The sequence below is a fragment of the Rana temporaria genome, chromosome 1, assembly GCF_905171775.1.
Source record: "Rana temporaria chromosome 1, aRanTem1.1, whole genome shotgun sequence".
NCBI lineage: Eukaryota > Metazoa > Chordata > Amphibia > Anura > Ranidae > Rana > Rana temporaria.
In genome coordinates this window covers 200397725-200411749 of record NC_053489.1, presented here as the reverse complement: position 1 = coordinate 200411749, position 14025 = coordinate 200397725, and the positions used below count along the sequence as shown (strand labels likewise).

At 43.3% G+C, this 14025-nt stretch overlaps 1 protein-coding gene across 6 annotated transcripts in view; it reads right to left on the bottom strand.

Moving 5' to 3' along the window:
* The window catches only part of LOC120935641 (E1A-binding protein p400-like), a 290514-nt gene that overhangs the window by 149239 nt on the left and 127250 nt on the right, over nt 1-14025 (bottom strand). For all 6 annotated transcript variants that reach the window (XM_040347697.1, XM_040347694.1, XM_040347700.1 and 3 more), the window contains one exon: nt 10409-10586. In XM_040347697.1, the coding sequence (XP_040203631.1) occupies nt 10409-10586 (178 nt within the window). The remainder of the gene's footprint in view (nt 1-10408; nt 10587-14025) is intronic.

Genomic DNA, 14025 nt, shown 5'->3' with positions numbered 1-14025 from the left:
GCTATAAACTTGAGGAGACTTTTTCTCAATATGCAATCCCAGGCGGATAATATGGGGGACAGAGCTTTGTTGTCTCTCGACGCACACAAGGCGTTTGATAGCATCGAATGGGAATATCTTTGGGCGGTGATGCGAAAATTTGGGTTTGGAGAGGGATTCATTTCTTGGGTCCAACTCCTATACTCATCCCCGGTGGCGGCGATAAGGGAGGGCGGTAGGGTGTCGCGCACGTTCGACCTGCACAGGGCACGAGACAGGGGTGCCCGTTGTCGCCCCTCCTCTTTGCCCTAGCCATTGAGCCTCTCGCGGTCATGATACGGACGGATCCATTAATTCATGGATTCCATTTTGGGGACCTACACGAGAAAATTATGTTATACGCCGACGATACCATGCTGCTTCTTGGGGACACGACCGGGTCATTGACGGAGGCCATGGAGGTGGTCCGGAGGTTTGGCGTATATTCGGGCCTGACCATTAATTGGACTAAGTCCTCTTTGCTGCTGCTTGATCGACGGCCTCTCCTACCCATACATACTATTCAGGACATCCCGGTCTCCGAATCTTTTCGGTACCTCGGTGTCCAGGTTACCGCATGCCCGCTAGACTATGTCAGACTCAACCTCACCCCCTTGCTTAATCGCTGTAGGGACAGGGTCAAGGTGTGGAGCAAACTTAAATTGTCACCGGTGGGAAGGGTGAACTTGATAAAGATGATCCTTATGCCACAATTACTATATATATTGCACAATTCCCCGATGGTCATCCCTCTCAAAAAGTTCAGAATCATTAATTCTATTTTCCGCTCTTTAATCTGGCTAGCAAAACCCCCCAGGGTTAAACTTGAACAACTGCAATGTCCAAAAGAGGCCGGTGGATTGGCATTGCCCAATCCCTGGCTTTACTATTTGGCCTCCCAGGCGCAGCATATTGCGAGGGTGGTTGGCCCTCAACAGGACCTCCAGCTGAATCTGAGGGACTCATCGGTTCCACTGCTCAGATTCACGACCGGGGGGGGAAGTGATAGAAGGACTAGAGGCCCTGAGATACGCGAAATCCAACAAACGGTTTCCCACATATGCACTCATGCAGAAAGTCTGGAACAAGGTCAGGATGATGCAGGGTGTGACTGGGTACACTAAATATAGCCCCGTATGGGACAACTTACACTACCGTGAGATAGCGAAAATACCGTATGGTTCAAGATGGAAACAACATGGCATATCCCTCATGACACACATTGTAAGGGCAGGACGACTGAGACCATTTGCTGAGCTCAGGGCTGACTTTCAACTCCCGACTTCCATGTATTTTTACTACCTACAACTCAAACATGCATATGAAGCCCAAAGGGAGGATGACATATGGGTCATGAATGTGGCACCGGTCTTTAATTACCTATCGGATGTGTCCTCCTACAAGGGTTTTATATCCAGCTGCTATGCTATGCTGCTCAACCTTTTTTTACCAGGTGCCCCTCACAAGGCGGTGGCGAGGTGGGAACAGGATGTAGGAGCGTTTGAGGATGAGCAGTGGGAAGAGGCCTTGCAGGCGGTTCCCGCTTGTTCCCTAAACGTGGCACAGAGACTTTCACAGCTGTACATACTCCTACGGGTTCATTACACGCCGGCCAGGCTGGCGAGGATGGGACTGGGGGTAGACCCCTGCTGTACTAGATGCTGTAGAGACCATGGAGATCTCATTCACCTCCTGTGGCGGTGCCCGAAGCTCCATCTGTATTGGGCAGGGGTGGTGGAAACGATTAACAGGGCCTTCCAGGCTCAGGTTCCTTTGGAGCCCAAGGTGTGTCTCCTGGGGATTACGGAGGGTCTCCTGGCAGAGGATATACCCAGGCAGGCTATAGGTAGAGCTCTGTTTCAGGCCCGCTTGTTAATACTGAGACACTGGAAAGACACTGAACCACCGACAGTGCAGGAATGGGTTAAACAAATGGGAGTTACTCTGAGGTTGGAGAAGGTGGTGTATCAGAGACGGGGGACTAGCGGCAAATATGAGAAGTTATGGGCCCAGTGGCTTGACACTCCTGGACTTGCCCCAATAGATTTGGTATACGACAGGTTATTTTAGAACCCTTTTCAGCCGGGTTGGGAGCAACCTTATAGGCCCCGCAGGGGGAGGAGTCGGGATTTGTTCCAGGGAATTTTACCATGATGCAGAGTTTTGAATGTAGTACAAAGTTTTGTTTTATGTGTACTCTCCCATGTGATTTTCAATGTGAGTATGCTCTGGAGACTGTAAACTGTTTTTTTTTATATATATGCTCAATAAAAACATTTGTTTGAGAAAAAAAAAAACAGCAGCAAGCAGGCTCACAGAAAACAAAGGTTTACAGATCCATAACTCTCACAGTATGACTTGAAGCACCTTGCAGCTAAGGATTGCACCAGCAGATGCCTGGAGATCGACCCAGTAAAACTTTGGAAAGGCCCATAAAGGACCGGGAGGCAGCCTTGCAAATCTGTGAAAGAACTGTTTGATACTGAGATACCCAAAAAACACTAATAGATCTGGTGGAATGGGCCCTGAAAAAGAAAGGGAAGGAACCCTTTCCTTGAGGGCATCAGCTTTGGAAATGAGCTGCCTGAGCCAACTAGCAATGGTGAAAGAGGAAGCAGGATGTCTCATCTTGGGACCTTTGGGGAGGACAAAGAGGTACTCAGATTTTCTAAAGAAAGACGCTGCAGCTTGGCAGACCGTAACTGCTCTGACCACATCAAGGCATATGGTCATGCCACATGCCTTGATGTGGCCTCCAATCCAAGGACACGCCTCTCAGAGGTAATGGCCACATTACTGACAAGATCTCCCAACGAAATATCCCAAATCAGTTCAAAGGCAGGACTTTGAAGAACCGAAAATACCAGATTCAGATCCCAGGGAGACATGGAAGGTTGTAAAAAGGTTCTAATAAGAGTTTAAAACTAAAGGTTTCTAGAATTTATTATTTAATGAAGAGTAGTAGATTTTCTTGCCTTAAGCAAGGTGGGAATGACAGCATCATTATTGCCCCTATCCTTTAGGACCTAGGTTTCAACAGCCATGCAGACCACCAAGCTCTGAGGAAAGGAGTTCTCCCCTGAAACGCGTCAGCCCTAACCACGGTCACGGATCGAAACAATATCGTGTTATGCCGATGGTGTTGGTTCTTTGCTGCATTGTTACTCAAGGCCTGTTTTTAACACTCCCTTTGTGAGTATTATGATTTGTTTTTACCATTTTAATAAAATCCATCAATCAGTATCACACTAGGTCGGTGCGCCCTCCGTTTTCCTCTTTTTGTCTCTTTTAGTTTCAACAGCCATGACATTAAAGCCAGTGACAAAGACGCATGGTGGAACAGAAGGCCTTATGACAAGAAGTCTGGCCTGTCTGGAAGAGGCCAAGGCTCATCTGCTAGAAGTCTGTGCATGTCTGTGTGCCAAGTTGTCCTACGCCAATTCCAAAGAGGCTCACCAGAATCCATTATTTCTCTACCTTGCGGAGTAGTTGAGGAAGAATCCTCACTGGCGGCAAATGCTTACATAAATCTATGGGCCATAATATCGACATCTGGTATTCCCCCTTTTTTTAAAGCATGAGGAAGATTCAATAGTGGAGGGACCACTCCCTTGAGTTCAGACATTGGTGACTAAGGAAGTCTGCTTGCCATTTTTTTACTCATGTAGATGGGAGAGATTTGGAATGTATTTTCCACCCCAGAGAATCAGGCTTGCTTCCTTTAGGGCAGCCCAACTTCTGGTACAACCTTAGTGGTTTATGTAGGCCACAGCCATAGCATTGTCCAACTACACCTGACCAGACCTACACTGTGACTGTGTAGGAAAGGGGACCAGTGTATTAGAGTCAGTCTAATGTTACGGAATGGGGAGAATTAACTCCTGTGGGGGAAATGTTCCATAGACAGCAGGAAAATTGAAGACCCTGCTCCCAGCCCATCAGGCTTGCATCCATCATAACCATCTTCCAAGTAGATGGAAGGAATGATTTTTTGGATTATAGGGCTTAGCAGAAAATCCACCATGCCAAGGAAATTTGTGCTGGTTGTTTGGTTGTTGTTAATGGGAGGAATTAGTGTCTGCTATTAGTGAGATAAACAGTGCCCCAAGGGCCGGATAAAGGCATGCAAATTACAACATCCTGGCATGTGCCACAGTTTGGAGGCCACTTCTCCAGGCGATGGGAAGGCTGGAAAGACTTCTTAAAGTTGATTACCTATCTGAAAATCTGAAGGAACTGCATTGTTGGGGAAATTTTCACCAGAAGGTCATCCAGGTACCCAGTGACACTGATGCCCTATGATATTAGCAGAGCCAGTGTTTTTTTAAGACAATTTGTTGCACAGGAGAGCCCAAATGACAGTGCTACAAATTGAAAGTGTTGGTTTGCCACTGAAAAGCATAGAAAGTGGTTCCCCTATCTGAGAAAAGCAATGACAGATCTCAGGGATTGCATGCAGAATTTGGAGACATGCAGATAGATGTCTGTTTAGGGATCTTAAGTCTAAAATGGGGCAAATGCCTCCATTCAGCTTTGGAACTGTGATTGGGTTCAAGAAAAGCCCTTTGAACCTTGCCTTTGCAGGAACTGAGATAACAATTCCTTGTGTCTGAAGTTGACAGCCCACAAGTCTACTGTCTTTGTGGTAAAGGTTGCAGTTTGGAGGTTAGGAACTGATGAGAGGACATGGATTACAATTTTATTTTGTAGCCCCTGAAAATCACAGGTTGAACCCATAATTATAAGGACATCTCTGCTCCATACTGGTGCAAATACCAATATAAATATTCCCCCACTCTGAAGGGTAAGGGTGTCCCATCATTGTGAAAAAAAATCTGGGTAGGCTTGGAGCATTTGGGGATCTAAAACTTGCGACAAAGAGTTAAACCTTGTACACACGATCAGTCGATTCGATGAGAAGGGACCTATGGACCATTTTCATCGGTTAACCGATGAAGCTGACTGATGGTCCGTCGCGCCTACACACCACCGGTTCAATAACTGATCGTGTCAGAATGCGGTGACGTAAAACACAACGACGTGCTGAAAAAAATTAAGTTCAATGCTTCCAAGCATGCGTCGACTTGATTCTGAGCATGCGTGGATTTTTAATCGATGATTGTGCCTACTAACGATTGTTTTTCATGCAACATGTTTAATAGACCCAAAACATTGTTAGAAAAAACATCATAAAAAGTATCAACCATCCACCTGTCACCAAATAACAAAATTGTAATTTACTAAAAGAAAGAAGCACACACTGGGCCCATGAACTCTATTATAGAGTGAGAAATGTCTGTCCACTACACAGATTGGGGTATCAATCATTTATCCTGCTCATTGAGCAATATAGGGGATATTACAAAGAGTTGTAACATGACTGCATCCCTTCTGAATCATGACAGACTTACCCACACAGATAGATATCTAGGGAGGCGTGGAACAATAATTCAGGGTCAAGGACGACAGTTTTGGTTTTGATAATGATTCCTTGTTGATTTCCAAGTTAGATTATCCTTCTGTGGGGATACTCAAGGTATTATAAAACCCCAAAGGTAGATGTATTAAAAAAGATGTAACCCAGAAAAGGCTGTGATTGACAGAGGAATCAGTTGCGCTGAGTATGGCCTAACTGGGTTCTGTAAATACTAAAATGTTACGGTTCAGTCTCCCAGTTGAGCCAATCTTGGTAGTGACCTTGCTACCCTCACATAGCAAGGTCACTACCAGGACTGACTTAACTGGGAGACTGAACCACAACCGATTCCTCGGTCAATCACATCCTTTTCTAGATTACATCTTTTTTAATACACCTACCTTTGATTATCCCTACAGAAGGATAATCTAACTTGGAAATCAACAAGGAATCATTATCAAAACCAAAGCTGTCTTCCTTGACCCTAAATTATTGTTTCACGCCTCTCTAGATATGTATCTGTGTGGGTAAGTCTGTCCTCATTCAGAAGGGATGCAATCATTTTACAAATCTTTGTAATATTCCCTATACTGCTCAATGAGCAGGATACATAATTGATACCCCAATCTGTGTTGCGGACAGGCATTTCTCACTCTATAATAGAGGAGTTCATGGGCCCAGTGTGTTCTTCCTTTTAGTAAATAACGTTGTAATTTGGTGACAGGGGATGGTCAATACCTTTTACGATGTTTTTCTAACAATGTTTTGAGTCTAATAAATGGTTTCAATTTTGATACTGCATAAACGTCTGGGGTCACTTTATACATGCTTTCTTGGGAAACTCTCCCATCAATAAATATAGTCTCTCCTTTTTCTGGTATGTAGACCCACCTCTCCTGAGGGGGAATGACGAATGCTTCAAAAGCTTGCCAGTGTCCAATCTCTTGTAGGTACGAGCCTACAACCCATGATGTATGGATAAGATGCCTGTATCCTTTACTGAAGGTATGAGCCTACAACCCATGGTGTATGAACAAGATGTTAGATTAAGGTGTAGAGATTCTTTATCTGCCTCCTGCTTGTTTTTTGCCTTCCAATATGCCAGTCTATCCAATCCTATTCGGCCCAATACTGGACCTAAAATCTTGAAATAAGTTTCTTTAAAGTACCAAAATTCTGGATGGAATCAATAAGATCTATCATTGCTTCTCTCAGACAAGTACAATTTCTAGAATCAGCAGATAAACCAGATGCCTAGCTACATATTCCCTTTTTCCCCTCATATCAACACTTTCTGCAATTTGGTATGGGAGACCAACACTTCCAATTCGTAGCATTACCATTTGGGCCCTCCTCAGCACCTTACGTGTTCACAGAAGTGTTTGCCCCACTTCTGGCTCTTTTGTGAACCCAGGACATTCATGTGGCAGGTTACCTAGACAACCTCCTTCTAAAGGACTCCTCATCCTTGTCTGCCAAAGTCCAAAAGATAATCCAGTTTCTTCAAAACTTTGGACAGCTTATTTACATGCCAAAGTCTGCTCTACAGCTCTCACACCATCTGCAGCCCCTGGGTTTAATCTTGGACACAATTAAAGATAGAATTTTCCTTCCTTCCTTGGGAGAAAGTTGCTTCCCTAAGTTCCTCACAAGAGGACCCTAAGGTTAAAACAGCCTCCCTCGGTTTTATTTTGCATATGCCCCTTTCACTACGGTCGGACCGTTCAGGTTCGCCTGTCAGTTTTGTCGGTGGACCTCAACTGCCGCTCCATACATCTCTATGGAGCGTCGGATGTCAGTGGTGACATGTCCGCTGACATCTGGCCCAATCCTCTAAAATTAGATGGATGGCGATACATCGCCATCCGTCCATTGCGGATCAGATCGAGTGAGATCTGATGGAAAGGGACATGCTGTCCATTTTCATCAGATCTCTCCATAGGAGACAGCGGGGCTGCACAAGCCCCTCCCCGCTCAGTGAGCAGAGAGGGACCTGTCATCCGCCGGCTCAGCGAAGAGAACTCCCGCTGAGCTGGCAGACTCCGTAGCAACGGAGTCCGCCTCCTCTGAATAAGGCCTAAGGGTTCTGGCCTTCATGGTAGTCTCCTTCAAGACAGTTCTCTTTACCCAGTTTCACTCCAGAACTCTTTAATCCAACATACTTACAACGTGAAACAAGCAAATGCAGTCCTTGGATAGGCCACTGCTTCTGTTGAGCCTGACAAAGTTGTCCCTGACATGGTGGATCTCCAATACTGGAATTGGGAAAGTCTTTCACATACCCTGGAAGGTGAGTGAGTTTGTTTACAATTCCCCGACTGACCAAAGGACATGGATTATACAGGTTTCAAAACTTCCCATAAACATTCTGCAACTGAGAGCCATCAGATTATCTCCACAATACTTCACTTCAATGTAAAAAATATACCAGAATTTATCCGAAGATAATACTGATCCAATCGCTCTATGGATATAGTGTAATATGTATGATGGTGGTTTTGGCAGAATAGCAGCTATTATAAAAGTAATACTAGAAATGAGGAAAGGTGTCTCTAAATGGAAACACTAACAGCGCTCTGGTAAAAGATTGTAATAAATCTAAAATTACCCCTCTGCTTATGGTGATAAATAATCACCCTTGGTGAGAGCAAGTGTTAATCTGAATCAATCATAAGCCATGAGTGAAAAAGAAGAAAACAAAACCTCACTGCAATGATAATGGTTAAAATTGAAAAAGAATCAATGATGCAAAGTCCATTCACAAAAAAACTCATTAGCATAAAAAAGTCTCTAAAATCATTGTGATTCCTGTGCGTAGATATTCCTGAAGTGTCCAAACAAAGATCTTCACCTACAGGTCTCCCTTAGGAGTTCTACTCACCAGATGCCTGTGGTGTAATCAGCCTTGAGAACTCCTGTAATCCTGCTGGGATCCTTCAAATGGATGCCTAGGATGTATCCTGGATAACTCTAAGAATCTTTCCTCCTGTTATCAGCGTCTCTCAGTGGAGTGGATGGATGATCATGGGCAGGGTTTAATCATGGAAAAATAAGCATAGGAAAGGAACATAGTGTGATATTGCCTTTTTATTGAACAAAGCCCCACACAAAATGTAATGCTTACAATGTAATAGATAAAAACAGGCACATCAGATGTAAGGACTTTTAGCTCACGTAGCTATGTTGCTTGTCAGCTCAGCTCCAGCTGACAAGTTGCTCGTTCTATACAACTGCTGTCTGTGTGAGTGTAAACTCGTCGTGTGGCCACGCCCTGACGCGTTTCTGGATTGGCTCCTGTCTTCAGAGGGCATCCTACGTGAGCTAAAAGTCCTTACATCTGATGTGCCTGTTTTTATCTATTACATTGTAAGCATTACATTTTGTGTGGGGCTTTGTTCAATAAAAAGGCTATATCACACTATGTTCCTTTCCTATGCTTATTTTTCCATGATTAAACCCTGCCCATGATCATCCATCCACTCCACTGAGAGACGCTGATAACAGGAGGAAAGATTCTTAGAGTTATCCAGGATACATCCTAGGCATCCATTTGAAGGATCCCAGCAGGATTACAGGAGTTCTCAAGGCTGATTACACCACAGGCATCTGGTGAGTAGAACTCCTAAGGGAGACCTGTAGGTGAAGATCTTTGTTTGGACACTTCAGGAATATCTACGCACAGGAATCACAATGATTTTAGAGACTTTTTTATGCTAATGAGTTTTTTTTTTTGTGAATGGACTTTGCATCATTGATTCTTTTTCAATTTTAACCATTATCATTGCAGTGAGGTTTTGTTTTCTTCTTTTTCACTCATGGCTTATGATTGATTCAGATTAACACTTGCTCTCACCAAGGGTGATTATTTATCACCATAAGCAGAGGGGTAATTTTAGATTTATTACAATCTTTTACCAGAGCGCTGTTAGTGTTTCCATTTAGAGACACCTTTCCTCAATACTTCATTTCAATTCTGTAAGGTCATCCAGTCAGAGTACAATAAGACAATGCCACAGCAGTGGCCTAATAAACTATCAAGGGGGCATCAAAAGTCAAGCTGCCCTAGGAGAAACAAGTCTGATACTCTCCTTGGAGAAAAGGCACATTCCAGTTCTCTCAGCCATCCACGCCCCTAAAGTGGTCTCTACACCTTGAAATACCCAGTGTGCTGCACATACTGCCATACCCTCCGGCTTCAATCCTGCATTTAGTTCCTACTGTCATACCTTCTGTACCTCTCTTCTGCAAGTCATGCTCAATGCGATACCCTCCATACTCCTTTCTGCCTACCGTCATACCCTATGAATGTCTCTCCTGCATATACCGCACCCTGTCTTGCCCTCCATACTCTTCTTTGCACACATTGCTTGCTGTCATATACTCTGCACTTCTCTTCTGCACATACTACTTATTACCATATTCTAGAGCACTCCTTTACTGCACATGTTGCAAAGGTATTTGGTGATACTCTCCACACTCATAGTGTGCCTATATTGCCTATTGTAATACCTACTGCACCCCTCTCCTGCACATACTTTGCTCTATACCCTTCACACAACTCTTCTGCACATACTGCCACCTGTCATATGCTCTGGCACTCCTCTACTGCACATACTGCATTCTTTCATAAGCTCCAAACTCCTTTTCTGTGCAAAATGCCTGCCATCATACCAACCACATTCATCACCTGCACATACTGCCCCCTGCCATACCCTTTGTACTCTTCTCCTGCACATACTGCCCCCTGTTATACCCTCAGCACTCCACTCCTGCACATACTGTCCATTGTCACACCCTTTGCACTCCTTTCCTATACATATTGTGCCCATCCAAACTCTTTGCTCCTCATTCCTGCACATACTGACTATGCTGTCATACCCCCTGCATCCCTTTGTGCACTTCATTACTGTTTGTATCCCCAAGCTTGTCCAATCTGAAGTAGGCATTCTTTTGTTAGTAATAAAGTTTCCTCACCTTCGTTGCTAGCTAGGTGTGCCATAAGAGCAATAACCTGGATATTCTTGCCGAGCCCAGACTCATCAGCCAAAATTCCATTAAGATTCTTCTTGTACTGTTTCTCCAGCCAGTCTAGCCCCACAAGCTGGTATTCCCGAAGAGTGCCATGTAGAAGAGGAGAGGGTCTTGGCTTCACCTGAGAAGCAAACAAGAACCATTCTCAGTAAAATGTTACAACTTACATTTTAGAGTTTGGATTGCTAACTGAAATACGTCAGGAATGAGCTTTTCAAATATTCTATAGTTTTTACTTATTTAGTACTTTATTTATTTAAAAAAAGGGCTAGGGAAAAATACAGAATAGCATGAGTTTATTGGCTTGGTGCACTTGTAATAGGATAACCATACATACATTTCTTTGTCAAATGACTTGACATCTCAACCATTTTCACTAAAATCACCAAGTGCGGGTGTTCCATCAATTCCCACACTGCTGTTTGTTGGACAGAGTATACAAGTATTTAAAACATTAAAGCAGAGTTCCACCCAAAAGTAAAACTTCCACTTATCTGTCTCCACCCTCCTTTGGTGCCACATTTAGCACCTTTCGTGGGGAGCGGGTACCTGTTTTTGACAGGTACCCTTTCCCCACTTCCTACGGACCTCACCGTGGCGAGATACGTCAGAAGTCAGGCCCCCACCTCCTCCCCCTACTGTCGGGCCAGTAGGAGAGTGCAGCCGCACTTCACACATTTGCAGTAGTAGCCAAAATGCTTTATGGCTGGGTTCCCTTACCAGCAAGTGGCGGCAGCACCCAACGGAATGGAAACATCATGGAAACATCAGCTGCGGTGCAGATATTGCTGTACTTTAGGACAGCTAAGTGTCCTATTATTAAAAGTCAGCAGCTACAGTATGTGTATTTTTTTGAAGGGGAGGCGGAACTCTGCTTTAAAAATGCATAAAAAAATTGTACACAACATTTAGTTGTCTGGAAATAATCTGACCTTGAAATCCTCATATATGTGCCTGAAACATAAATAAGACATAAGCTGTGAACGCAGTTGTCCCATGAACACACTAATGACAATTTGAGTAAACAGGCTTAAAAAAATTCCCTTTTCATTTGGTGATCTGTTGTGATCTACTTAGGTTACAATCATTTTATGATCATTAGTAATAATTTATTGTAAGCATTCAAAAATCTGAGTATTGGGTAACAAATGTATAAAGTATTTAAGGAGTTGTAAAGGCAGAAGGTTTTTTATCTTAAAGGGTCACTAAAGGAAAAACATTTTTTAGCTAAATAGCTTCCTTTACCTTACTGCAGTCCTGGTTTCATGTCCTCATTGTTTGTTTTTGCTCTGATGTTGCTGTAATTGTTCTCTGTTGTTCTCTGTTCTAGACACTTCCTGGCTGTCTGTTTCCTGAGGACCACAGTACTGGGAGATTCTAGTTTCATTTTCCAAACCATCACTGCTCTATGGCTCTGTACATGCACACAGGCAGGATAACATGCAAAAACGAAACTAAATGCAAAAACGAAAGTAGATGCAAAAACGAAACTACAGGTACATTATATGATTGATTTTTATCTATTTTTAATCCATTTTAAAGGGAATCAGTTACCTATTATGTCTATATACCCTGTAAACAGTCATTTTAGCAAAAAAAAAATGTTTTCCTTTACAACTCCTTTAATGCATTCTATGCATTAAGATAAAAACAATTCTGTGTGTAGCAGCCTCCCCAGCACCCCCAATTGCCTACCTGACCTCCTACTCTATCCAGCAATGTCCACAATCCCCTCAGCCATTCAGTACACTCCTTCTTATTGTCTGACAGAGAAGCGGTGCTATTGGCTCCAGCGGCTGTCAATCAGAGTCAGTCAGCCAATCAGAGCAGAGAGGGGGCGGGACCAGGTCAGGGTTCTGTATCTGAATAAATACACGGAACTCTGACTCAGCTTGGGTGACAACCTGTAACAAGCTGCTGGGTGAGGGGCACTCAAAGAAGGGAAGGACTAGGAGCAGCAAAGAGGGACCCAAGAAAAGGAGGATCTGGGCTGCCCTGTGCAAAACCAACTTCACAGAGTTGAAAAAAAGTGAGCCTTTACAATCACTTTAAGGTAACTTTACTATTATTACTGTTGTTGGCTAGTCAAATACGTTTTATTTCAGGGCATAAAATGAACATAGAGAAAAAGATTGCAACTCTCAAAGCTTCCGAACCTTCACAGGAAAGTGTCCAGCCCTACTAGGAGCTGACAGGTGCTGGCTCTGCACAAGTTTGATGAGGAAAAATATCCTGGACCGCCGCACACCGTGAAAAAGGCATCTTTATTGTATAAAATAATATAAAATCCAGTGTACAGCAGTCAAATCATATAGAGAAACAGGGGAGAACAGCTGATAAAATAACATATTTATAGAGAAATTGAATACTGAAAACGGAACTGTGCCAGATTTCCCATAAATTTATCAACAAAAAAAATGCGATAGGGATGCCTTTACAGAAAAATATTAAAGCGTAATTTTACACTTAACACCTTAATAAAAAATAATGTTCTTTAGCAAGGAATATAAATCCACATTATTAATTATGCTACCAAAATTAGTGTGTGCTGTAAATTGTCTACAGCAATGTTACTTTTTCTTCTTTCTAGAGGCTGCCATTTTGCTGAAGCCCAAAGCCCCTGAGCAGTAGTAAATCTTTAGGCTGTCAGCAGATCACCCTCTACATTTTCAGCACAGTGCTGAAAGATATAGAGCAACTGAGCATGTTCATAGAAGTAATACAGTTTATTGTTGGATTTTAAACCGTATAGACACACATTTTTACTTATTGTTTCTTATATAGTTATACCTGCAAAAGGGGCCAGCATGATATGATCTAGCAGGACTTACTTTTCTGACTAAACACGATCGGATCTTTGTCCGACCAAACTCACATCCTAATTCCGATGGAAAAAAAGGTAGGTGGGGGTAGTGGCGCTGCTTAACCGGGACACAATAGCTACAGGGACCTGCAAAGGGTTAACCGTGCTGTGTCCTAAGCTTAATTAAGTGATAATACCTCACCATCCATGTGAATAGATACCAGGGACCAAATTTGCACCTGTATAAGTCCACCTCAGAAGACGTTAATTACGAAACATGTAAGGCGGAGTTACGCACTTACGTCTTATGCGGGTACTGCCAGCTGGAGCGCAGTTGAATCGGTTTTCAACTTGGCTGTTACACTGTGCCCATTGTTTTTATTTTTGGTTACTTCCTGGAAACAGGCAGCGGCTATAAATATATTTTTTTAACCTTTTATATTGTAGTACACCATTCTCCTGTACTTGTTTTGGTGTTTTTGAAATAAATATATTTTTACTTACTACACCATGGAAGCCTTACTTTTCTTTTTCTGAGGACACTGGATATACATCACTGCCTACTTCCTGTTAAGCTTCTTTCGCAAACAACCAGTCTGGCAAGTGGAGAAACAGAGGGGTGGAGATCCAGGGGTTTTATCCTATACGCATTATACCCCTGGAGGGGTGATTGGATCTGGTGAGTGGGGACCCATGTGGGGGGCCCCGCTAATACTTCAAGAGCACCTGTATTCACCTCAAGATCACTTGCTGTGTT